Source organism: Aulostomus chinensis, chromosome 16 (genome assembly GCF_037954235.1).
Source record: "Aulostomus chinensis isolate RoL2024-O1b breed Wild chromosome 16, RoL_Achi_v1.0, whole genome shotgun sequence".
Taxonomy (NCBI): Eukaryota; Metazoa; Chordata; class Actinopteri; order Syngnathiformes; family Aulostomidae; genus Aulostomus; species Aulostomus chinensis.
This window is the reverse complement of record NC_141335.1, coordinates 23,317,615-23,343,847: the sequence shown is the minus strand read 5'-3', so window position 1 is coordinate 23,343,847 and position 26,233 is coordinate 23,317,615. Positions and strand designations below refer to the sequence as shown.

The 26,233-nt window shown below is 43.5% G+C and overlaps 5 protein-coding genes across 15 annotated transcripts in view; 1 reads left to right on the top strand and 4 right to left on the bottom strand.

The window, feature by feature from the left end:
• Positions 1 to 204: 204 nt before the first annotated feature.
• Positions 205 to 7,218, bottom strand: LOC147247889 (delta-1-pyrroline-5-carboxylate synthase-like). The gene is made up of 17 exons (XM_086180206.1): positions 7,039 to 7,218; positions 6,355 to 6,472; positions 6,099 to 6,250; positions 5,861 to 6,010; positions 5,664 to 5,768; positions 5,424 to 5,582; positions 5,015 to 5,105; positions 4,255 to 4,379; positions 4,021 to 4,165; positions 3,860 to 3,933; positions 3,589 to 3,688; positions 2,379 to 2,599; positions 2,158 to 2,295; positions 1,874 to 2,069; positions 1,577 to 1,698; positions 928 to 1,210; positions 205 to 844 (listed from the first exon to the last, which is right to left on the bottom strand). Exons 2-17 carry the CDS (start codon positions 6,449 to 6,451, stop codon positions 663 to 665), a joined length of 2,340 nt encoding a protein of 779 aa, XP_086036332.1. The 5' UTR covers positions 6,452 to 6,472; positions 7,039 to 7,218; the 3' UTR covers positions 205 to 662.
• Positions 7,219 to 8,282: 1,064 nt separating this feature from the next.
• Positions 8,283 to 10,429, top strand: LOC147247888 (tripartite motif-containing protein 14). The gene is made up of 6 exons (XM_086180856.1): positions 8,283 to 8,870; positions 8,972 to 9,067; positions 9,179 to 9,412; positions 9,512 to 9,534; positions 9,619 to 9,752; positions 9,831 to 10,429. The coding sequence occupies exons 1-6, from the start codon at positions 8,283 to 8,285 to the stop codon at positions 10,427 to 10,429; spliced, it is 1,674 nt and encodes a 557-aa protein (XP_086036982.1).
• Positions 10,430 to 11,108: 679 nt separating this feature from the next.
• On the bottom strand, positions 11,109 to 15,189 carry LOC147247887 (factor VII-activating protease). Its single transcript, XM_086180058.1, has 13 exons — positions 15,031 to 15,189; positions 14,777 to 14,891; positions 14,479 to 14,568; positions 14,274 to 14,384; positions 14,061 to 14,177; positions 13,858 to 13,968; positions 13,607 to 13,778; positions 13,427 to 13,524; positions 12,963 to 13,356; positions 12,725 to 12,867; positions 11,852 to 11,986; positions 11,597 to 11,742; positions 11,109 to 11,526 (listed from the first exon to the last, which is right to left on the bottom strand). Exons 1-13 carry the CDS (start codon positions 15,088 to 15,090, stop codon positions 11,359 to 11,361), a joined length of 1,860 nt encoding a protein of 619 aa, XP_086036184.1. The 5' UTR covers positions 15,091 to 15,189; the 3' UTR covers positions 11,109 to 11,358.
• Positions 15,190 to 16,134: 945 nt separating this feature from the next.
• Positions 16,135 to 18,304, bottom strand: LOC147247886 (putative E3 ubiquitin-protein ligase TRIML1). Its single transcript, XM_086179899.1, has 5 exons — positions 17,894 to 18,304; positions 17,566 to 17,799; positions 17,383 to 17,429; positions 17,157 to 17,299; positions 16,135 to 17,069 (listed from the first exon to the last, which is right to left on the bottom strand). The coding sequence occupies exons 1-5, from the start codon at positions 18,302 to 18,304 to the stop codon at positions 16,498 to 16,500; spliced, it is 1,407 nt and encodes a 468-aa protein (XP_086036025.1). The 3' UTR covers positions 16,135 to 16,497.
• Positions 18,305 to 19,506: 1,202 nt separating this feature from the next.
• Positions 19,507 to 26,233, bottom strand: part of ablim1a (actin binding LIM protein 1a) — a 40,310-nt gene continuing 33,583 nt past the window's right edge. For 3 of the 11 annotated variants that reach the window (XM_086181070.1, XM_086181071.1, XM_086181074.1), the window contains 5 exons: positions 24,360 to 24,445; positions 24,115 to 24,238; positions 23,894 to 23,955; positions 23,048 to 23,108; positions 22,290 to 22,796 (listed from right to left, as the gene is read on the bottom strand). In XM_086181070.1, the coding sequence (XP_086037196.1) occupies positions 22,735 to 22,796; positions 23,048 to 23,108; positions 23,894 to 23,955; positions 24,115 to 24,238; positions 24,360 to 24,445 (395 nt within the window). In that variant the 3' untranslated portion in view covers positions 22,290 to 22,734. Of the gene's footprint in view, positions 20,990 to 21,181; positions 21,263 to 22,189; positions 22,265 to 22,286; positions 22,797 to 23,047; positions 23,109 to 23,893; positions 23,956 to 24,114; positions 24,239 to 24,359; positions 24,446 to 25,093; positions 25,235 to 26,233 lie in introns of those variants that run through there. The other 8 variants (XM_086181076.1, XM_086181072.1, XM_086181073.1 and 5 more) reach the window with 6 other exon arrangements.

Below are 26,233 nucleotides of genomic sequence, written 5' to 3'. Positions count from 1 at the left end.
AATGAAGACCTGCCTCAAAAATAAAAATTCCCCTTAATGTAATGGAAAAAAATATATTGGGGAAAATACCCTGAATTAAGAGAAATAATAACTTACATCAACCTATGTTCTATACATCTACAATCCAGGGATATTATGATGTAGACAATCCAGTCATGTCTGTGACAGGTAAAATAGAACCACAAGTAAAAAAAAAAAACTGTACAACGTATTTATTGAAATTATTTGCACAACCAGAGGAGACAGCAAAATAAATCTGCACTGAGATGCAGCAAAGACATTGCTTACAGTAAATTACAAAATGACCAGGGGAGAGTGTTTTATGTATAAAAATAAGTTAGAAAATCACTGCTAGGTCCGTGATTTATTTTACCGTCATTATGAAAAGGACTTAATAGTTGAAATAGCTTAGTCTGTGCTTCCATCACTTCCGTCACACATCGATAACAGAGGGTCTTTTTCCAGGATTTGGTGATTATTAAAAAAGACAGTGCATCACAGGACCAAGAGGAGGTAAGAGTAGCCTCTGTTCGGCACCAACCCTATGGACTTCTACTTGGGATGAAGCAGCAGGTTAAAGTTAACTGCTACAGGCAGAGACACACCTTTGGATACACTTGACATTCATCCTGACTGCTCCCGATGGAAGTTTGGCTGGACACCTAGCTGAAGCTCCCCTGGGGGACAGGGATGTTTTCATGAAGGTACTTCGAACTGCCTTGTTCAGAGAAGTCAGCCACAGTGTGCCCTTCACCTCGAAGGACCCATTTGGTGGTGAGAAGCCCCTCCAAACCCACTGGACCTCGGGCATGAATGCGTGCTGTGCTGATACCAACCTCGGCACCTGCAAAAAATAAATACTCTGCGGTAAACACTTTATTTTTATACTCAAGCAATTCTTTTCACAAATCGTCATACTGCACGTACCAAGACCAAAGCGGTAGCCATCAGCAAAGCGAGAGCTGGAGTTCAAGAACACGCAGGCGCTGTCCACCTGCTGCAGAAACTGTTCAGCTGTCTCTTCATTTTCTGTCACAATGACGTCAGTGTGGGAGCTGCCATATTTATGGATATGGTCCACGGCGTCCTGCATGCTGTCCACCACCTCTATGCAGCACTCCAAGTCGCCGTATTCCGTCCTCAAAGACTTCACCTCAGATGGACTGAAGGTCAAATAGGATGCAAACCGGGGGCCAGCGTGGATTTTCACCTGCCAATCACAATAATCAACTGTAACTGTTTTCAGTTCCAGACCTCCTCGCTGGAATGAACAAAGCACAACAATGTCGGTCGCCAAACTTTAGCTCTTAATGAATATGCAACTATTTGTCATTTGGTTTCTAATTGTTACACTAGCATGTACATTATTATGATGTATTGCATAAATGTGTGTGTGTGTGTGTGTGTGTGTGTTGACAATTTACAGTAAAGGAGTTTTTGCGTTGTGCAACCAAGTACTAAAAATAATCCATAGCTGCTGACCAGCCATGAAAAATAAGCTAGTTCCACTACCTGCCACTAGATGTCACTGAGGTGCCAGTGGGAGGATCTTGGCTGTAGTGTGCACATTTCTTACATGTTCTGTTCTCAGCATATCGATGAGCTGGTCAAATATAGGAGTTCGCAGTAAATCTCTGTGAATGAGGAGGGTTTCCATAGCATTGCAGGCCGCAGGGTAGTCACATTTGGAGTCTCGCACTAGGAATCAAACATGCAAATATATACATATATATCACATACGTGTGCAGCACAATTTTCCCTCCATGTCCTTTCAGGGATTCTTGCCCAACAAACAACCAAAACTCACAGAAGCAATAACACAGCAATATAGAGAATTGTCCAACAGTCTCAAGTACACAAATAGACCACACACCAACTTCAACAGCTTTGTCTATGCTGGCGTCCGTGTCAATGTAGACGTGACAGACGCCCTCGCTGTGGCCCAGCACGGGAATACCCTTCGCCGCCCGCTGGATGTCTCGCACCAACTGGGAAGAACCTCTTGGAATGATCAGGTCAATAATCTTGTCCAGTCTACATAAATCTTCAACTTCTTCTCTTGTGCTCACCTACATGACAAAATTCGAGCAGAGAAACTGAGTCAGAATTGTAACCTCAGAGAAAATGCAATCCATGACGCAGCGTTTACAGTCTTACCAGTTGAATGGCGTCTGATACCCCATGAACAGAGAGGGCTTCCTGAGTGAGTTGATGCAGAATTCTGTTGGTGTTGGAAGCTTCCTTACCGCCCTTCAGGAGCAAAGAATTCCCACTGGCAATGGCCAGAGCAGCGACCTGGAAATCAGATGAAATACAAACATTTAACTGCCATTTACCTTGAAATACGTGAAAAGCTGCAAAGACAGCAGGAAGTCTACCTGTGGGAGACAGTCAGGACGAGACTCAAAGATAACCAGCAGGACACCAATGGGGACAGTGATTTGTTCCAGCTCCAGGTTGTTGGCCACTCTGGTCCTCCTCAGCACACGCCCCACGCTATCTCTGGAGGACACGGCGAGCTGACGCAGGCCAATGGCAAGGCTGTTCAGTTTAGCTGTCGACAGACTCAGGCGGTCGATCAGAGGCTGGGAGAAACGGCCTAGAAAATATTCACAAAATACATAATAATGCAATATTCCATAGCTACTTGTGAGGAAATGGTATCATCTCCACCCCTGAAACCGAAAGGCCATAGTTCATCATCAACCAGAGGAGAGTTCTAATACCGTAAATTCTGGACTATAAGCCGCGACTTTTTTTTGACGCTTCATGCCCCGCGGCTTATACTCCGGTGCGTCTTATACGAGGATTTTACCTTCACCCTGGGGTGTGGCGGGCAGCGGCAGCGGGCAGTAATTCCCTATTGTTCCTGATGGTAGCTCCAAGTACCGTACTTAGGGAAATTCCTAGCCAAATGTTATGGTAATTTCTCTAAGTACTGTACTTGGAGCGTCCAGTCCATGCCGCGGTGCAGTGTAAGAAGAGCATCATACGATATTTTCAGTCATTTGTACTCACCCTCAAGACGGAGAGCAGAAGAAGGAATGCTTATGATGCAGCTTTCAAGTTAAAGGCAATCAATCTGGCGGTTAAAGATGGAAATAGAGCTGCAGCACGTAAGTTTGGCATGAACGAATCGATGGTGAGACGCTGGAGGCGGCAACATGACGAACTGACCCAATGCAAAAAGACGACAAAAGCTTTCAGAGGTCATAATAGCAGACGGCCCGGACTTGAAAACGCTCTGGAAGACTGGGGCAACACGCAGAGAACGGGCGGCCGAGGTGTTTCCACCGTGCACCGCGGCTTATTTACCGGTGCGGCTTATACGTGTACAAAGTTGATTTTTTTTCCCTAAAATAAGCATCTGCGGCTTACATAACGGTGCGCTCTATCGTCCGGAATTTACGGTAGATCTGGTAGAGATTCTAGACTTCCAAATCCCTAAGTGCACAGAATGACCTTTGCCAAACTTGAAACCTGATATATTTACACATAATAAACTGGTAGCATGCTTGAGCACATCAGAGTTTAAATAAATGCAAATCAAAACTGAGCTGAGCCTAGAACCAACGTGAGCAGCAGTACCTGATGAGGTCGCCAGCTCCATGTCCCGCTTGTTGGCATTGAGAATCTCGTCTTTCTTCTCCGTTAGCAGCTCAGCCAGGCAGCAGATGATCTCTCCTCTCTGGAAAAACACACAGCACTCTGATATGATGCATCAATGTCAGAACAAAGACTGCCACCATCCTTATTTTATCACTATTTGATGCATTTGTGATTATATTTTGCTTTCCCTCTTTTGTGTTGACAACTGAGGTCTGTCATTCATAATGAACTGACTGAACAAGACACCCACCTGCTCCGGGAGCAGCGAGGCCAGAGTCCTGCCTGCATGCCGAGCCATCTCCGTCTGCTGCTCCACGGTGGGACCTGACGGCGACAGCGGGGGAGCCACCATCAAATAAGCAACTAAACTGTCAAAGCAACAAAATAACAAACCTTTTCTTTAGCACGTACCTGCTGGTTTCACTTCTGAGAAGAAGGTACCAACTTTCTTCCCCTCCACGATGTCGGTGATGACGTGGCCTGTGACTTTCGGGTCCGTGCCGTTGGCGATGACAACAGACGTCCCACCCTGCAGCGCCCAAAGAGCTGCTTTCACCTGATTCCCACAACAGGACAGAGAATACTCTGTTACAGCAACTCTATCTTATCTACGCATGGAGGTAAAGTCTCCTCTGTCATGCTGACCTTGGCTTCCATGCCGCCGATGCCGACCCTGGACTTGGTTCCATACGTGATCGACTGCTGATCTCCAGGATAGAAAATATCAATGAGTTTGGCATCGTCTGTTCCCGGGGGGCTGTCGAATAAGCCTGCAGGGAAGATTGTTTGCCTTTTTAATCCTTCATTGAAGTAACTTGGCACAATACAATGTCTCCTACCGGCAGATAAATCCTTGATGCACAACAAGCAGCATGATGACGACGCAGCAATATTGATGTTGAAGCTGATTAACTGGTGACAGATTTGATTCCGTCTTACCCACACAAGTCGTAATCTTCATTTACCTTTTTTCTTTTTTTTTATATTTCAAACTTCTGAAATGTAAAGATTTGCTGTTTTATTTTTTTTTAAGACATTACAAATATTTGGAAGGTAAAACTAAATATGTCATCACATACACGCCATCACAATACACGCCTTACAGCAAAGTCTGGTTTCTAATATTTTATAACAGTGAGATAAATTCATTGAAGAGTTCTCAAATTTTTAAGCCCCCAACCCCCAAAAATAAAGTGCTATGTGGAGGATTGCTATTGCTATTTATTTCTAAATGAATTTCTTTGCAACCCTTTCGTCTTGCGATCTTCCCAGAAATAAATAATTGTGAAATGGAAAATTATTTCTTTTGGAAACTGTCAGCCTTTTAAGAACTGCACATGTGGCAAACATCAATTCAAATCAAAATCCAAGCAAACCATATTTGAAAATGTGGCCGTTTCTCTACCTTGAACATCAGACAGAGCAATCAGGAGATCGGCTCTCATTTCAACAGCCAGCCGTGCAGCCAGGCTGTCATTATCTTTGATGCTTATGACCTGGAAAACAAGCAGAAATGTGAAGAAGTCAACAGGAACCTGTCTAGATAAAAGTGTTGAATAACATCAGCTGCTACCATGCAACAAAAGCCTTTCAGTATCGTCATCGGCAAAACAAACAGCCCACGTTCGCCTGTGTCCATGATGAGATAACACAAGCAGGGAGAGGACAAATTAAAAGTATGCGACCAAATCAAGTCATGTTAAGGGTGGAAATCAATAAAACATATTTCTCCCAATTACATGCATGAGTTGCACCACCATCAGCACTCTGGACCGCATTTAAAATTCCCAGCATGCCCTTCGCAAAGTACCCACATTTATCCCCTGCAGGTCACTGTTGGGAACAGGGGGAGGCACCACTGCATCATTGGTGTTAATGATGGGAACAATGTTCATCCGCAGCAACTCCAGGAGCGTGCTGTTCAGGTTGCGACGCTTCTGCTCGTCATGAAAATCCAAGTTTGTGACAAGAATCTAGCGAAATGACGAGAAACATACAGAATTCAGCGACAACCAAGTCAACTGTGTCTTCTGGTACAATGGTCCAGAGCGTACTTGCGCAGTGCAGATGCTGTACTGGGTAAACATGGCTTCATACAACGCCATCAGACCGCTCTGTCCAGCTGCTGCACACGCTCTCGCCTCCAAAACTGGAACGGACTGGAAAAACAGAGATTTCACTCAATTGACAAGGTCAAAGCAGAAGTACGATTCAAACAATTCTCAGTTTATATTCCCAGATTATTATTCACCATTTCCTTGAGCTGGTTCTGCCCAGAATGCAATGCTTGTCTGACACTTTGAGACAGCAGGATCTCGTGTCTTAGTCTCTGCTTCCCGAACGCCACAGCGCCACTGGTGACGATCATCATCTCCCTGCCTTGATTCTGCAGCATGGCCACCTAAGTGGACAGAAACAGCCCAAAGCGTTCTTCTTTAGTATGCTTACACACCCGCCATCGTATGCCGCCAACATCAGTGCAGCATCACCTGCTCTACTATTGAGGCCAGGCGTCCCAGCGCCAGGCCACACTCATCTCCCCGGGTCACCACAGCGCTGCCTAGTTTCACCACGATGCGCTTGGCTTGCTTTAACTCACTGCGATGAGCAAAAGACTTTCCGTGAGGTCGCGGGAGCGAGACTGCAGAGGAAAACAGATGTGATCAACATGCGCCTTTCTCTGAGAGACAGTGAGAGAATAAGGGTTCACCCATCAGGTGTGATAAGGTAATCTGGAATACTTACATTTTGCCTGGGAAAATGCTCGGATAGAGATTGGACAGACATTCTCCTGCCTGATTCTGGATGGCAAGTGAGAACACAAAGCCAGCCTGGCAAACATGGCACCTCAACCTGAGAGCAGCTGCGACAAACACACACTGGTTACCAGGTTATTTCAACAGTGCAATAACCTCACCTGAGATAAGCAGCTCCTGGGTATGACTGACAGGACTGTGGGGCTGGCTTGGGACACCCCTGACTTACAGTGTTATCACTAAATGTGTCATGAAATGTAACAGAATTGTGAACATGGTGGATGACAGCATCATTTTGCGTTCACTTTGATTTCAAGCTTAGTGTGGCCTTGATGTTGCCAGGAGTGTTGCTGCTTGAACTTGACCCATCGCCCCACTCGCGAAGCTGCTGTTGTTAAAACTAGCTTACAAATATCTGAAGAGCTAGCAGAGTTACAACGCTGCTCACACGCATAAACTGCGACATATGTGAAGCTACTTGAGCTTCCAAGTGAAACCGTAGATGCCAGTTACAGGCTGCGTGCGTCTGACGTTGATGTTGTACTTGTAAACACAGCTTGAGCTAGCTAAATAAAGTTAGCTAGCATTAGCTAAGAGCAGCTACACCCAGAGTTAGCCTGCGGCTTCTCGTGTGAGGGGGACACGGAACAGATCTCACTAAAGGATCCCTTACCTTTCTATGTGAGAAACCGAGAGACTCGACCCCGACTGCACTTCTGTCGGAGTGCACCTCAGTGGAGACACGTACGTCAGCCTGGCTCTGCCTCGCTGCCACATCCACAGCCCACGTTGGTTGAAGAATGTTGCTGAAACTGAGCTATTCAGGAACCACGTGTGCGTAGGTTTTCCAGAGACGTACATACGCAAAGAAGAGGACTTACGTTTACGTCCTTAAGCGAGCAATGATAACGCCGGGCTGACACCAGAGTGTCTGTGGGGGAGTGCGAGTAGAAATCGAAGTCAAAAACACACTCTGATGATTCATATTTAAAACTAACTAATAGCAATTATATTTATGGATGCAAAAAAAACAAAAATAACGCAATTGTGGATCCAGTTTTAATGACACATTGATTGTGAAAGAATGGTTTCTATAAATAAACAACACTTTAAAATGAAATGTGACTCAATAACTGGCCAAATAAAAAGAAGAGATAATAATCAATTCAAATCATAAAACAAACCTTTCACAAATATAAATCTAAAATATAATATATCGAAATATATAATAATAGATCATAAAATCTAATTGTATTAAATCTCTGTTTGGCCCGCAACAGTTTAATACTTTCTCTAATATGTTAAACTTACTCTGTATAGGCACATATTAACGCTTAATACACGCCGTTCCTCTTTTTTCCCATTTCCTTTTGTGGTTTCCATTCAGACTTTCATCTTCACAAAAGAAGCTTTCACTTTGAGCTTTTTCAATTTCTTTATTTTTCCTTTTTAAATGAAATTCTGTCCAGGTTATTCCAGTGGTATAGTAACATAATAATAGTTTTACTTCTATCTCGCTACTTTTTTACACTATCAACTTGAGTTACGACCAAAAATATCCTCCAATTTACTACAGCAGAGCTGAGCTGAACTTCCAGTTACTTGGCCTTGAGTTAAGCTATTCCTCCAAGCTCTGAGTCCAGAGGGAACATTCATGTTCACACAACACAACAATTTAATAAGTAATGCAATTCAGTGAACACAGCTTGCAGATCATTTGACAGTCCATTGTGTGTGGTCTTCCAAATGTCAGTGGTTTGAAACAACCGACAGGAAGATATCTTTAGTAATCGGATACGGGGGCACATGAGTGGGGTGTGCATGCCAAAGGAGGCCTGTGAAACATTAATGAGCAGGAGGCCAGCAGCACGGTACACACACACACACTGAGCTGCCGTAGCAGGTGCAAGCAGAGCTATGGGGACTGTGGAGGAAACTCTGAAGTGCCCCGTCTGCCAGGATTTATTCACGGACCCTGTAACACTCCCATGTAGACATGACTTCTGTCTCAGCTGCATCCAGGATGTTTGGGATGTAGGCGTGTCCAAGGAGGGCCCTTTCTTCTGTCCAGAGTGTCAGATCTTCCTCCCATCCAACCTCACTTTGGAGACAAACACCAGCCTTCAAAGCAAAGTGAAGGACATCACTAACAGTCCATCAGCATCAGCGCTACCAACGGAAGATTTTAGCTCGCTATCATCTTCAACAATCCACTGTGACCACTGTATAGAGATGTCATCGGTAGCCGTGAGGACCTGCCTGACCTGTGATGCGTCACTGTGCCAGGCTCACGCCCTGCTGCACCAGCAGAGACCGGCTCTCAAGGAGCACACGGTGGTGGAGGTCATCGGGGACCCGTTGTCTCTGAAGTGCAGGGAGCACCGTGATGAGCTCAAGCTCTTCTGCTTGGAGGACCGGGTCCCCGTGTGCTGTTTGTGTGTCCTAGTAGGCGCACACAAGAAACACCAAGCTGCCCAACTCCATGAAGCCTGCACAGACCTCAAGGTGCATCTCATCAGTGGTTCATTTTCCACTACTATCATGATATCTTCATTTCCATGCCAAGATATTTATTTTCAACAGGCCTGTTTTGTTTTTGTCCTTAGAGCATGTTAGAGACCACTATGACCCAGCTGCTGCAGAGGAGATGTGAGGCCGAGCATGTCATCAAAGACTTGGAGTCACTGTATACACAAACAGTTGTGTGTATATTTTCACTGTTTACGCCGGCTGAGCCTCAATCCATTTTAATCCATTCGAAGGGTCGAAAGTCTTTATTTATTTATTTATTTTTGTTGTTTTTCATTGCCTAGAAATTTGCTGCAGATTTCCGGGAGAGAATCTCGGACAAGTACAGCAGGATCCGCGTTGTCCTGGATGGCGACGAGCGTCTAATGATGCAGATCATAGATGCGGAGGAGATTTGCATGACAGAGTGGCTGGAGGCCCAGAGGGGAATCACAGAGGCTCGGATCAGAGAGATTGATGACCTCAGAGCCTCCAGCAAGTCCCTCCTTCAAGAGCCAAATGATTTGAGATTCCTGCAAGTAGGTTAATGGCGTCTAATGCAGTGAGAGTGTGCTGTTGTGATGTGAGTGTCATAGCTGCATTATATACAGCACTACATGACATGTTTATTTTAACAGCACATCACGGCCCAGAATCTTTGGTGAGTATGTTTTTCATTCAAACTGCGATCTCAAGGTATTTCTTTTGCCATCTAATTTTTTTTTTTTTTCCATTTTGATCATAGTGACCCTTTAGATTTAGCTCCGACTCAGGAAATAGACAGACGTCTGTGTGACCCTGACAAGCTGAGAACAGTAGAGAAGATGGTGGACAACCTCTCAGTGGCTCTGTCCCAACACTTTCCAAGAATGTGGTCATGTTAGTAAAGAATTTTGTTGCAGAAAATCAACCCACTAAATCTATGAATGTGCACTGAATCAAAGTTTTCATTTGCAGATCTAAGTTCTCCTGCACTAGACTCAAAAACAGCCCATCCAAACCTGGAAATTTCCAAAGATAGGAGACAAGTGTACTGGAAATGGCAGTCTGTCAATGAGGCTCCAAACACTCAGCCATATGACTCCCAGTACAGTGTCCTCGCTCAGGACAGCTTCACGACTGGTCAGCACTACTGGGAGGTCATTGTGCAGGATAAACCCTACTGGTTGATAGGCATCACCACAGGACCAGTGGACAAAAAACCTGGTCCAAGTCGCAGTCTTACCAGTCTTGGTGTGAACAAGACATCCTGGTGCATCTACCACGGAGAGGGCCGGTACCTGGCATGTCATGACACCCAGGAGAAGCAGCTGTCAGTCGGGGAGAGAGTCAGAAAGTTGGGTATTCTAGTTAATCTCCAGAGGGGGGAGCTGTCTTTCTACAATGCAGACATGATGACTTTGCTGCATTCCTTTCTCGTGGAGTGCAAGCAGCCTCTGTACCCCATGTTGAACCCCTGCATTGATGTGAAAGGACTGAACAGGCAGCCTCTCACCTTGTTTTGGATTAAGGAGCCCTGGGATTGGAATGCAAACACAGATGGAGGTGAAGAGTGACCTTAGAGGACAAATATGTAGATTATAGGATTACAAAGATGATAGGCTACGACATTTCTCATTACTCAGTACCCCTAGTGAGGCCGCAAAGCTTAAGAATGGTGTTAATGGCATCATTTTCTTATGGTCCTACGATATAATAAGAGACATTTATCTTTTTTTTTGGCTTTCATGTGTCTTGTGTTTCAGTTTGCAACTGTCACTATAGTACATTGTTAGTGTACAATTTTGCAGGGCACTTTTGTTCTGTGGTATAGCAACTCTTGATGTAATTGGGGAGTAAACGGCCCATGCGTGAACTAAGGGCTGGTTCCTTTTACAACGATCCCCTTAGCTCATCAGACCATGGAGGACACGCAAGCCCTCAGTCTCACATGTCAGTGTCCCTTGCATAGTTGACCTGCAGTGAACGAAACTGAGTAACGTCAACAGTTTTTCAGCAGTTCTAGTTGTTTTTACCTCAATGATCACAAAATAAATAAAAGAGTATTTTGTGAGAAAGTTGCAGTTGTCTTCACTCATTCATGAAAACCGAAACAAACACAGGTACCAAAATAAAATCTACATTTTATTCATTTGTGAGGAAATTTGTCCTGATCAGGGTCTCCTGTCTATCCTGGACTCCCCACTTGATCCTTATGAGGACCTTCATAGGCTTCAATCATTCAATTTTCACACACACATTTAAGGGTTTTATTTGCCCAAACCATTGCATAATGGATAAAATCCCATTAAACTAATGTGACTGTAGCTAATTTATAGAGTGACAAAAGGACTTCTTTAGGTCAGTCTTCTGTAAGGGCTCTAGAACTGACTGTGAGAGCAAAATAAGAATTGCACAGCTGCATAAAACCCAGAGGCTAAATCATAGTGGCTTGCCCCATTCATAAACCCAGCTCTTGGCTACGCTGGCTGGTGTGTTGCTGGGCTCACGGAGACGGTGCTTGAATCTTTGACTTGATCCAGTTCAGGAAGTGAGTGACCCGTGTGTAGACCCCAGGCTTGTTCTTCAGCCCACATTGGTCCCCCCAGCTCACCAAACCATAAATAACATGAGCATCAGCCTCTTTGCAAGTCAGCGGTCCTCCGGAGTCACCCTGAAACAAGGAGAAACCTGAACGCACTGCCGCACACTGACAACTCAGCAGGCAGAGTTCGATGATTTACCTGGCAGGAGTCTACCCCTCCTTGTAGGTAGCCGGCACAGAGCATAGTATTGTCCAGGACTGTGCCGTAAACTTTGCTGTCTGAGCACTTCTCCTGGTTGATCAGCATGACGTTGGCCTCCAGCAAATGACTGGACCCATACTGAGCTGCACAACAATAAATTTAACTGGTTAGTTGGTTGGTTGAGCAGTCAAACAAGTTGAATTCAATCACAAGGACTTTCTTCAGCAGCTTCATTTGAGAAAGCTAACTTACACTCCTCAGTGGCACCCCATCCAGAAATGGTACACTCCTTCCCATCAGGCAGTTCGACGTCAGGCAGACAGGCCGCCTTCACAAACTGGGTCTCATTAGCACAATACCCATCAGTCCCTTTCAGCTTCAGCAAGGCTGGGAAATAAAGTCAGGGCTGAACTCACAAAAGAATTTGAACTCATTGTTTTCAAGTTAGTGCTACTGTTTCACACATTTAATGAAAAAACAAAAGGTTCTCTCAATAATATCATCGCTAATGGTGTGATGTTGCTCTCTCCATCAGGCATTCTTAGTTAACTTAACACTGATTCTGACAAAAGGTTGTGCTAATATTGGTATAGATGAAAAGGCCATCATTTTAGGGTTCTGGAAAACATGAGAAGATCCATAAAGGCTATGGAAGTACAACAGGGTGGAGAACAGTCAGGATGTTTCTGGAATTTGTGTAGAATGTTCTCTCTTGGTCTCAGTGTGTTTTATTGTTCCTTGGCGCCCCTAGCAGGGACATGCTAGGAACATTCTGGGAACATACAATTTATAGCTAACGTCTTAAAAGATATATTCTTTATGTGGCCAACAGAAAACCTTTTTGGGAACATCCCAATGTCCCAAAAGTAACAGTGCAATGTGACCAAAAACTGACCCAAATGGAACCATCCCCTAAAGTCCTACAGAGAATTTCTGAGGGAACGAAGCTCTGCAGGAATGTCATTGACAAGAGGAGATGTTCTAAAAACACTCTCAAGTGAAAGTTTGAGATGTCCTTCACCTTTGGAGGACCCTCAGAAAATCTGAAGAGAACCCTTCAAAGATGTTACATAAGGTTCCCAGAACATTCTGCAGGAGGTTAATAACATGGAATGTAAGTGTCACCTATGTCTTTGTAAACAGCTGTGGGAGTCTCCCTGTAGTTCTCATGCACGATGGCCTCCTCAACTTTGACGATTTGTTCTGAGGGTTCTTCCTCGTTCAGTGACAGGCCCCCCATCACCACCTGCATCTCCTTCCTTGATTCACTGTTCAAGCACAACACGTGACGTGACGGACACAAAGATTCAGCCAGTTCATCACTCAAACATGTTATGTGCCGTTTCAACACGGCGGTGCTTACATGCAGTGTGCAGCTGTCAGCACCCAGCAGCTTTCAATGAGAACCCCACCACAGATGTGTCTGAATGGCTGAAGGGATCCTTTGGGTCTCACTTGCAATGACACCTGCCAGGGTAGAGCCCCAGGAGGAACCTTCAAACCCCCAAAGATTCGGGTAATGACCTTCTTTGGCTGAGGCTGTCCACAAGTAGAGAACTGTTGTGGTGGAGTGGGACCTGCTGGGGCAGGAGGAGCTTTCGTGGCAGCAGGAGTGGTTTGTGGAGCCCGGGTCGGCTTCTGAGTTGGAGGTGGAGCAGGTTTGGTAGGTTCAGGTTTTACAGGTTCAGGAATTGTGGGTTCAGGCTTTGCAGCAGTGGGCTTAGGGGCTGGAGGGACAGCTTCAGTTGGTGCCTCGTCTGAAAACACATCCAAAAAGGAACAGTTTGTGAATTTAAAATCAGAAATTGTGCAATCCTCACAGCTTACCCGTCTTTCTAGAACACTTTTCCACATCACAGTATTCCCAGAAAAGTTTTCTGCCTCTTCTGAAGAAACACCAAGGCATCAAGTCTCCATCCGGGTTTCTGAGATGTAGAAAAGATCTGCGTGAGCTACGTCTTTGGTTTCACCATCTGCATTTTAAATTTACTTTCAGCAGTTTCCGACCTGCAGAAGTTGTGAGGGCCGAGTCCATCATCGTCCTCGAAGGCTGTGAAAGGATTTGTTCCTTGCTCCAGGATGAAGTGGGAATTCCAGTGAAGGCATTCATCGCCATCATCTGTGTCACACACTTTGCCACGATATGACTCTCCATCACCTTCATAGCAGTCGCCTGGGGCTAGGAAACAGACCACACCCAGTCAGTGCATGACATGTACAGTGCATAATGAGAAAATAGAACTCGATGAAGCATTTACCAACTTGGCAGAAACGACCTTTGAATCCCGTAGGACACTGGCAGTCAAAGTCATTTCCATCCTTGATGCATTCTCCACCATTCAAACATGGATTTGGATCACACAGAGAAACTTTGAAGGAAGAGAGCGTTAACTTGCTTTGGGAACGACACCAAAACTTTTTAGAGAAATTCTGCTGTTAGCATAAAGGAAGAGCTGCTTACATGTCGTGCAGTGCGGGGGCAGGAAGGGTGCCTTGCACTTGCACTCATAGAACGGAGGCGTTGAAGTCAACACACACTCACCGCGCCCGCATTTACCTCTCGCACAAAACTTTGGCCCTAAAATTTCAAAAAAGATATATTTTTTCTCTTTTTTGTCGCATACATATACAGTGATTGTGAACTGTGCATGTCTGCAGCTTAACATCAGCAAACCTCTCTCGCATTTTCTTCCCCTGAAAGGTCGAGGACAGTCACATTTGTATTTTCTCTTGCCTTTCTGCTCACACACTCCGCCGTTAAGACAAGGGTTTGGGCTGCACAGGCCTGAGAGGTGAGGGGGTAAAAGTAGGTTTCAGATGAGAGGTTTGCAGCTTACGGAGCTTGTTGTTGTCCTCTGATCTGTTGACACATTTCTTACCGTCTGGATTTTGAAGCTCAAAAAGCCACTCACTTGGGTCGTCATCATCATCATCATCCCCATCCCCCCCTAGGATGCTAAAGAAATAATCTAAAACAATATTTCCATTAAATAATAAAGTATTCCTGATACACCATTATTGCCTCTCTTTTTTATCTGTTACCGTGTAACGCCTCAACACTCTCACAGTGGGATACATTTGTTTAAAGAGAAACACTCAAGGATTCATACAAGATTAAAGATGGAAACTTTTTTGTGCCTGTCATTTGTCAAACTTTGAATTAAAAGGAGCATTTACCCTCAATGATGTCTTTAAATTTTTGTTTGCCATGTTTATGATGTCCATGATGTCCATGATGACCATGATGACCATGGCGTCCATGACCATCTTTTTTGTGCTTTTTAGGTTTCATCTGAACAGAGAAATTTTGTCTGTGATAAATTATTGAAAAAGAGCAATATTATATATACATACACACATATATAATTAACAGCACGATGCCTCACAGTAAGAAGCGTTGCTATAAATAAATAAATATTCTGAATACATACTTCAGCAGTTATGAGGAGCGCAGCCAAGAAGAGGCAAAAGAAGAGGAGCTTCAGGTTCATGTTGGCCGTTGATCAGAATGTATCCAGGAGAGTCTGACGAGAGTTTGTTCTCAGACAACACTCGCACGCTTCTAAAGCTTTGTGTTAGTACACTAACCTTTGAATCACCAGGGTTGACTGGCACCCATCCACCCTGCTGAGTCAGGTTCATTGATTTTTACTCCACTTTTGGGCAGTAATGAATTCAAGAATACTTCATTGCAGCGTTGTTCATAAATCCGTATATTTATAATGGATCATTTAATTGTGGGGAGCAAAAAATTGGAGCCTTACGTGAAAGATTTTTGAGATTTGTTTAAATGGATTTGCTGGAGCATCCCCTCAGATGCAACACCACATCTCAGAGATCATATTTGCAAAGAACTAATTGTTTGTTTCAGTGTAGACTTTGGATCTGCATGCACTATTTGCACGAAGGAAAAAAACCTCCCTCTGCTGCAGATCTCTTTTAGAACTCCCTGTTGTATTGTATACATCAGCAACTTAGTAAAGACAAAACATTTAATCGTGAGGATATTTGTGATTGATCAAACGTATGCTAACACAATGAATTAAGTAATGTTTCTTAGTTCGGATGAGTCACACAGCCTCTGCTAATATTTCTGCATATGCAATTAGTCCATATTGAAAAAATGGAAAAACATTCTTCTAAAATTCCTTCAGCTGGTGATTTGTGTTGCAGTGTGAATTCCTGTTATCGCAAGTAAACACCAAAAGAATATTTCAATCATTTTAACAAGCCTGGAAGAGGCACAAAGAGTTTTTATGATGCTTCATAAATAATTTGTCTTTATGCAACGTTTACTCATAAGACCACGTGTGTGTTCTCAAGCGGTTGAGTTTATTCTGTTTGACTCTTTTTTTCTTTTCTTTTTTTTAGCAATTATTCAGTTTAATTCATCATCAAAATTCGTACCTCATAATGGTTGAAAACACATTTTCAACTGACTGAGATACCAGTGAGCATGTATTATCTGGATTTATAAGTATATTATTACCAAAAGCAGATAAATAACAGATAAAACCAAGCAGAAAGATGTTTCTTTGGAAGCGTGGCACCCAGCGTTCTATTTTATGACTTTAACGTTGTGCTAGTATATGATTTTCTATCGATCTTAATGATTTTCTCATTAGTTATGACGTAATGTTCATCTTCTAACTATAAATGCAAGAAATCCCTCCTGTCTGCCTGCCTGCCTGTCTGTCTGTCTGTCTGTCTGTCTGCCTGCCTGCCGCTCTGTCTTGGGGTCTAAGACTTTAGGGTCTTAGGTGACAGCCAAGGTTCTGAATAGCTTTGAGGAAATTTTTGTGGCATCAGACAACCGATGACCCCTTAAACAATGGGCTTTGCACCAGTTATTTAAAAAGTGGCATTTAAGTTAAGAATTGTTTCTGTGCAGCTTCAAGTCACAGATCACTCGTAGGAGATGGAGCACAGCAGATGACAATAGGCTTTGCGTTGGCGCCGTTGTGGTCATGACCAGGACACAGCGCCAGGTGGAGGCGGTCTGCGAAGGTTCCTGAACAGAAGGAGAACAGTGGTGTCATGTTGTCCGCCTCAAGAAATACCACCAAACCTGCAGGGAAGCTACACAGGACCCCGATTCGACAGAAGCATTTTGTGACAGGCAGTTGATGGGGCACCCCCGCGTGCCAGGCTGTGTACTCCCCATCAAAGTACTCCACACACCAGGACTCATCTCCACGACCCAGCCAGCAGGCCTCAGTGGGGCCCTTACGAGGAATGTTGGGATAGGTGACACCAAGCTCCCAGTAAGTCTTCCCAGTCACATCAATCTCCCAGTAATGGCGACCGAAGCTGAAGCCTTGCGAGCTGATGACATTGAGGGTGGTGTCAAAGCGCTCAGGGGTGTCTGGAAACTCCTTCCACGTGTCTGTGTAGGTGGCGCTGTCACCCCGGGGGGAGATGGCCAGCTTGGGATGGGCCGTCTCTGGATCCAGATGCACCTCACTGGAATCTAAAGGCACATATTTAGAGAAATTTACATTGTGTGTGTGTGTGTGGGGGGGGGGGGGGTCAAGGAGAAAACTGCGTGTGAACTGACAGCTTTTAACGAGTTTCTTCATGATAGGAGTCTGAGAGCAGATTAGCAGCAGCATGTTGTTGGTGAGGTTGAGAATCTGTTCAGCTTTGGGTTCATCCAAGTTCACACTGCTGGGGTCCGACCTGCTCAGCACATCCATCACTCTGGAGGAGAGACACCATGGATACGGTAACAACATCAGCTGCCACTGAAGCTCATTTTAATCATGGTTATGTATCTATTATACCTGTCCACCCCCTCCATGTCTTGCTGCTCTGCGTATGAGAGGAAAGTCTGAAGAAAAACAGGAAAATCAAGATTAAATATCTTCTGAATGCTAAACAAACCATCATCTGACCTGCTCATTTCTTTTCTGTTTGCAAATGGAAATGAAATATATTTGTGGTGGGTTGGGAATGGGCACCATCACCATTGTGTCAGTGTGTGTGTCTGTCTGGTCCAGCGCCACCGCGAGTCGGGCCAGGTCCTGTTCTATCTCCTGGATTATGGAACAGTTCTTCTCCATGAGCCCGTCCAGCGCCGAGACAGCAGCCCGCTCCTCCATCTCTAGGTGGGTCAGCGTGGTCCTCAGGTCCTCATCCAGGACAGCCCGGATCTCCTGATATTTGCTTATGATGCTCTCTCTTATCACTGAGGATTTTTTCTGAGGCACAAGCATTTATCATTTTATCTTACTGTCTTCTTTAGGTCACGCTGTTATTGAGACAAGCCGAATTCAACCGGTGACCAAAACTTACTGTGAGCTCTGATTGCCGCACGGCCAGCTTCTTCAGTCGGTATTTCACTGCTTCTCTTTGCCTCTTTAGACACTCCTGATGTTTTTCCAACATCTCCTGCAGAGAAGGTTGCACATACTCAGCACAACTTGACGTCTGCAGCTTGAGTTGAGCCGAATCATGAATGCGGACTGCAGATGCAGGCTTGACCAGTAAGGGCGGTAAGGGATGAATGTATAACAGCCGCCCATCTTTATCAAAAGGCAGAACATGTTTTCTACGTTTAAAAATAGTTTCCTGCAGAAGCATCCAGGGAATTTGTTGCCTTGCTGCCATCCAGTCAAGCTGAACTGCCACTGATCTGGTTGGCTTTACTAGACTGGCATCGTGCAGCACTGTTGTCAGCTCCAAGTTCTCCAAGAAGAGAAGCATTACCAGAGGGATTCCCCTCACGCCTGGGTGAGGTCACGGTGTTGATCTCCGGAAGTACTCATGCAGTGTTTGAATTTACATGTAAAAGAGAGACTATTTGATATATTTGAAGGACTTTACTAGAAGATTGTATAAGTGCAGAACGCAGCTTTCGAAGCACGTAACAGCTTTCCGCAAGCCATTTTCCACTCTCGCATTAGTATTTTGATTTTAGCTACACTTGAAGGCACAACCACAGTGTTGTGTTACATACGAGAGTAAGGATGGTGCGTACAGTGCAGTAGGAGGGGATTCTGCAACATTTAACTGCTTTGGAAATTCACCACAGTCCAAACACACTTGTGGGACACTTGTGGCACATTCACGGTAGCGATGGGCTTTTCAGTGCATCACTCGTCTTTTGTGAAGACATAAAACTTTTGAAAGTTGTTTCTATTGAAATATATTCCAGATTTGAGGAGTGGAATATTTTTCTTGAGGAAAAAAACATTTAAAACTTTATTCTAAGTTGATTATCTATATATACAGCCATGGTACAACTGTACTTAAAAGTACAATGCCCAGATATCTGTACATTCCTTGAGTAAATGCATTTTAGTGGCTCTGTATTTGTACTCCACTACATTTCAAAGAAACTATTGTACTATTTACTCAGCTGCAATCATCTTAAAGCATCAGATATAAAAGAAAAAGATCCTGCATCTGGAAAAACTTGAGGAAGATACAAAGTATTTTCACATTTGAAGAAGACACAATAAGAGCAGCACAACTGGAACGTTTACGTGACATTTACAGCTCAGCAGTTTTCTTACCATCCGTGTAAAATGCATCTGTTCATATTTCAAGCCAGAAAGGTTATTAACCTGTCTGAGCTTAATAAACTTTTAATTTACAACAATAACAACATTACAAGGGTGAGGTGATAAAGTATCAATCATAGTTTATCTTGAGATGTCTGCAGGTTACTGCTTACATAAAGCACTGATGTAACGAGTCAGGTGCTACTAAAGTGCTGCTCTACCAGGCACTGTACTTCTTCTTACTCCAAGTATTGTAATTTTCACTTTGTTGGCTCCTTTTATAAATTTCAATTATTAATATGAAGGAAAAATAAAAAAAGACACGATTAAAACAGAAAATATCGTCAAAATATGCCACCTGCAACATGATCGTCTAATAGTGTGTATTATTCTGAAGTGTTATTTGTGCACTATTTGTGTGAATTTGTTATACCCACATCCACAGAAAATGTGGATGCCATCAAAGAAACAGTATGAGTTCAATTTCCCCTTTTCCCCACTTCAGTGAAGCGATAACTGAAGCGAAGTCTTAGATATCTGACTCTCCCAGTTTCTATTCAAAATGGAATTATGAGTAAAACTTAGCTGTTGGGTGGTCATTACTCACGACAGGCGTATTTCCCTGTTTGAATGTAACGATATAAGTATTTGTACTCGATTAAAGGGCCTTTCAGACTCGTTTCTCTTTCTGGTTGGTACCATAAAAGCCAACAAGGCCTCACACTACCTCTCATCGTGCAAAGTGACTGAAAGTGTGTGTTTGTTGGTGGAATGCAAAGTAAACAGCAGAGAAAAGAGGGATAGTACCTTTGGTATAGCCGAGGGTCATGTGGTTCATGGTGATTTAAAGCTTTATTGGCTTAGATTTCAATACAACAAATGGCAGTGTGGGTTTTCATTTATAAAACAAAACTTTCAAATACAGTTTTCTCTTACATTAGGTGTTTGATCTGGTTACTGTACGTTGGATTAAAATAGAATAGGATTTGTACTTCCAATACATGTAAAGGGAACGTGTCTATGCCGTGTTTATGAGAGCCTGAGAAGAGAGACTTTTCTTTTTTCTTTTTTTTTGTCAGGGTCAAATGAATGTTCGGCAGCCAACTGAAGGAGACATTGTGTAGGTGCTCGGATGATTAATTTCCATGTTGTTTCAGTATAACGGTTCCTGGGTCAGCTGACTGCTTTCCCATCTTCTTTTTCCTTATTTTTTATTTTTTTTTTTATTTCAAAGACTCACTGAGCCGATTCTTGCAAACTTTGGGCCAAAACTGTTTCAGCCCAAGCGAAGGAAAGCTGACATATGTTCAAGCTACAAGCATGGACATTCTGTAATGGCGCCATGAGGTTCTACAGTACTTACAAAGTTCCACAGGAATCAACAGCAACAAATAGGAAGAAACAAGCAAGAAAGAAAGGAAAGCAGTTCCAATCAAAGCAAAGCAAGAAGTAAAACAAGCGCAGTCAAACCAAATAACATGATCCTTTTCTCATCATTCGTTCTCATTCTTTGTCATTTGGAAGAGATTCCTTGTTTCCTGTGCAAGTCCAATTGAGAAAATCATTCAGCGTCTCGGGAAGCGTCCGAAGGGGGAAAAAAAAAGAAGAAAAAAAAAGAGTCCATTTCATCGCTTCCTCGATTACAAACAAACCCCCCCCCCCTCCCAAAAAACAGAAATAAGTCATGAAACAAACTGAAAACCTACATCTAGATTACAGTTGTCGTGTGCTATCTGTATGAATGTACAGTATATGCATGCTGCTCTGAGTGCTAGAAGAGCTTGGCCTTCTTTTTCATGTCGTTGCGTTTCCACAGGGGAAGCCTGTCAAACTCCTGGATCTCCATTCCAAAGATGTCAAAGAACGTTTCAGGTGCTAAGTGGCGCTAGAATTGGGAACAAAGGTGGAGAAAACAAAGGGAGGGGGAGGGTGTTTATGGTTAGCACCGAAGCCATAAAAAGGGGTAACTGCAAAAATGACAAAAAGCAATGGATACTGCACACATTCCTTGCAACAGTTTGTGTAACATGTTATTTACACAAAAGTCCAGTATCAATTGCAGACATTCAGGCGATACCTCCAGTCTGGTTCTGTCCACATCCCTGGGCAGTTTAGCTCTCCCTCTACTGGTTATCATGAGCATTTCATAGGGGTACACCTTCAGAAGGAGACACTCATCAGTGAACAGGGCACACCTCCACCACGCTACACTGTTATCAGACAAAACTACCAAATTTGGACACTCGTGTAGTTGTAACAGAGGGAACACTGGGTAGGAGAGAAGGTACGTGACAGGAGGCTGACTGAGAGTGAGAGTTTTTAGGTTGTTAGGGGAAATGTTGGGTGTTATGGTGCGCATACGCTTTGTTTCAGTGTAGAAACGTGCAACAGATTAGGGGAAACATGAATGTTATGTCAGGGCTGTATTGAGACAAATTTGAAGCCAAGTAAAAAATAAGAGCTTGTATTGTTAATGTAGAGCGAGTATATCCCATACGAGGGATTGTCCTGGAAAACTCTACTTTTCTAAATAACTAATCCCAAATGTACAAGAGGACAAACATAATTGAAGTGAAATGCTCCATAATAAGCAACTAGAAGTTCTCTGGCCAACTCATATCCCCACAGTGGCGTTCACTCCCTTCTAGTCCCTATATACTCAGCAGTATATAGTGATATGAGTTGTTTGGATGACCATCTGGATTCTCCACTGTATGCTGCATACAGTATCCAGCCACTGTAAGTCAAAGCTATGTGCAGATGAACATGGAGAAGCCAGCATGCTGAGCGCTAGAGTGACTGCAGCTCCTGAAGCGGCATGCTAGATCAGGAACTCATGTGAGTCTTTCACCTCCAGGAAGAAAATCTCCCTATTTCCTCCACCAATGTCCCCGTAAGACAAGACCAAATACTTCTTTTTCTAACCCCCCCCGCCCCGCCTTCTACTTATTTTAATAAAAATGGTCAAACTGATTTTAGTCTAGTCAAAACCTAAAATGCTGTCGTGAGATATACTTCAGTCTAAGTGAACATGGTATCAGTTTTGTAACATATTCACATTGTACAAAAAGAAGAAGATACTTGCTTTTGGTTCCAACATATTAGGCATAGATACTCCCCTGTCCATCCTTGCAAGTGCTGCACGGCCATCCTTAATGTGCTAAAGAATAGAACATACACAAATGTAATATAGTGGAAGGGGACTGCAGGGTAATGGCATGAGCATGTCCACTAATGACAGTGGGCACAGTTCACTGGATGCAGCGAGTCGTTTGGATACCGTATCTATGTATTCCAGATGGGCAGCTGCTGAATGTTAACTGCATCTCATGTTTTATTTTTTTCTACTGTGAATTTTGAAATCGCATGTTTACATGTGACATTTAGCTTGAGTTATAACATTAGGATACAAACAAACAGAACAAGACATGAGGCGATGATTGTACATTGCATGTACAGTACAGTGGTTCAGCTACTGGGCAGTGCATGTTTGCTTCTCATATCAGAGGCATTTGAAATCCCTGCATGCCCTGTAGTTGACATATAATCAACAGTGATGCAAGCGTGTAGCACAAGTGGGCAGTGTGCATTCAGGGCAAGGTGTCTCTTGCAACCCATGAGCAAGCAAATTTATAATGCAAGGTGAAGAAGCATGCCATGTGAAAAAGCAGATGAGGGACATACCTGAAACTCTGCAGGACAAAATGGGACAGAAAATGAGACTCACAGTTAATGGTTTTGCTGTCAAATCCCCCCTGCCAGCCTACTTTCTACCTCTTGTCCCTGATGACACATTGTGTGGCTCATTATGTAAATTACATCAGAAATGCATGTCCATTATATGTACATGTAGCACGCCATTTTGTGAATACTGATGCAGAATAGCTCTGGTGAATTAGCCAAGAGGTTTGCTTGGTGTCCATGTTTTGCTTGCAGCTCTCACCTCTGCCTCCTCCACACATGTCACCGTAGCTGTTGTACTGGGTGAAATCTGTTGACTGGGGCTGCAGGGACACACACACACACACACACACACACACACACACACACACACACACACACACACACACACACACAAATACAATAGTTTCCTTCAATTTCAGTTCAACCTTTATTTTTAGCTCAGAAATACATGTAACATTCCATGAGTGGAAAAAATGACGTGATGAGAAGAAATGAAAAGCCAAATCAATAAAATAATGGCACTGCAAGAGTAAGTAGGGCAATTGGAGCTAATTAACACAGCTGGAAGTAAAATACGAGGGGAAAAAAAACATAAAAACACCAAAAGATAATAATCCATCCAGGTTACTTATTCTCCCAAACTCTTTCAATAACAGTAAAATACTTTAATAACTTGTTCATTTAGAGCTGAGCAATTCATGGTACATTAATCAAAGTTGAGGCTGACTATCATAATTAAACTAGGGCCAAACAATGAATAGGAAATCATAATACGGTCTTTTCTAAAGGCAGAGTGTGTGTCAAAATTAAGTATCGCAGTGCTGCAGATACATCCCTGTCTGCAATTTCATTCTTTGTTTGGTTCAGATCCCCGCGAAAAAAAACGCACCTTCATCGTTTCAATTCTGATGTTAAATTTGAGGATCAATAATCAAATCAATACAGTGTCATCAGCATAGAGATGTATATTACACCTTGTTATAGAAGAATAAACCACATGAAGAGAACACATCCTAGAACTGAGCCATGTGGGACACCTTTTTCACTTTACATTTTGCTGTCTGTTGTTACATAATCAACCTTATGAGTGTGAGGGAGCTCTCACCCGGTGCAGGCCATTCCTTCCATAGCCGGGCAAAGAGTTTGTTTTGGTTGGAGAAGTTGGATCTGAAACATAAACAGTATTTAACCACTCAATCTTTTTTATTTTTTCAGATTTCCAGTGACATAGCGGACCCAATCTGGAACATTCCATACTGTGATGAAGGACTAACAAGTGTTACAGTCGAATTTCAGCTTATATGTGCTGATGAAGCTGTTCTGTACCTGCATCACAGTTTGTCTGTTTGGGGTCGTAGCGCTGAGCGGAGAGGCTACGTGCATGACGCTCCCTGATCTGCTCTTTTTCCATCTCCTCCTTTAGAATCAGCTTTCCAAGACCAGACTGAATCTGAACACACACATTCACAGGGTTCTTGATAAAAGGTGGGGATATTATATCTGTGTGTTATTGCATGTTCAAAACGGAATCCATTACAACGGTTGGCTGATTGATACATTATCTGACTAACCTTACTGAGATGCTCTTCCTGGAGCTGCTTTTTTTTCAAGGCTTCTTCTTCCTCCTCTTCTCTGGATCGTCTCCTCCCTTCTGGACCTGTGTGTGCCAAACACGGTCCCAAAGACAATATTACACACACATATATTTAAACACACACATACAAATCTTTCTAGAGGAACTCATGCTTGTCAACTAGATGAAATGCTTCATCCACTCTTTAATTTCAGACAAAGACAAAGAAATGGCCATAAATCTGAGCGGTAGGCAACATACACATTAAATGAGTAATAAGTGGATGACAGGACACAAATGTGAGACAGAGTTGACGAGACAGACAAACAGAGAGACTCATTGGAATATTCCGTACATGATGGATGTTTACAATGTAAGACAGACAGACAAAAGTCAGTTTGAAGCCAGTCTCAGTTATCTCTGTCCAAGTCATTTGTGGCTTTACTGTGTTTACTACTACTGCGCCCAACAGGTGAACATAAACAGGTGGAAATGATGATACCTTGAGCAAAAAATAAAATGGCAGCAAAAGAAACCAAACACTTCTGCACTGTGCCAGCAAAAGAAAAAAAAAAAGAAAAAAAAAGGAGGCAATTAATGCCAGAATTACAAAAGAGCATAGCGTGAGGCTTTGGGGGTAACTAGAAAGGAGGAACAGGAAGAGTTAGGTCGTGGTGAGGCGTCTATTGTGCTGCTATATGGTAGCAATGCAAGCATGCCCATCAACTGTACCTAATACAGCCATAGAGTAGGACCAACGATCACCCTCACTCTGTGAGCTGTCATCTGGAGAGGGAGCATGGGCAGCGGGGAAGGTGGCGGATCTGATGATGTCATCAGCAGACTTGCTTTGATGCGCTATGGCAGCTGAATCTAGGTTGGTAACCATGGGAACTGACCTATCAGTGTCTTGGTCATTCTCTCAACCACAAGAAGCTAAAACATCTCAGCATCATCTGGTTGTCAGGCTCATCAATCAGAATCAATGCAAAAATTCACCAAATACAAGTCACCCAATATTAGAACTCCATCTTTGGAGGCTGGTGGTAAACACACATTGTGGTTTTTTTTATTCAGATCTTTTATCCTGCAAAAAGGTCAATGACCTTTAAATGAAGAAAAGTCTCAAAAGCAGCCGCCGTGCATATAAACTAACATCTTCTTACACTATGGACATATTTTCAAAGAAAAGAATAACACATTCTTTTTTGTAAATATGAGCGTTGTGTTCATAAGCGATTAAAAAGCATCCTCGCTAAACTCATTACAGTCAGGGCTTTGGTGGTGCTGCCTTGCTACATTTGCTTAGCCACCATAAGCTACTGGAGCAACCATTTATGGTGACTATTAGCTAATGTTAGCATACTTTAGATAGATTTCAATGTTGAAGTGACAGCACTGAGGTAGCGTGTCTGCTTTACGACTGCTCTGTTCTTGTGCTACTGATGGTGCCACACGTCTGCATGTCTCAGACACTTTTATCTCTATAAAATGAAATTACAAAATTATCCCTGGAGACATGTTTGCTATTCCAGGGTGATCTCACAGACAAACACACAATGACTGCAATTTCTTATTGCACAGTACAATACTGGCCTGTAACGTGTGACAACGACATGACAACACCACAAAAACAAAGCAAATGTGAAGTCCTTCAGCTCAGCCGCTATGTGGCTGCACTAATTCTCTGCTGGCATCATGCATCCTCCACAGCACTTCTCCAATGCTCCTCCAGTGCTTCATCCATCTCTGAGGTCCCTGACACAGGGGTCACCCGCCGTGGTCACGAACCAGGCTCCACAGGTTACCAAACATGCAAACAGAGTGCTTAACCGTGGTGATGGCGCTCCGCCACTGGCCCTGGTTTCAGTG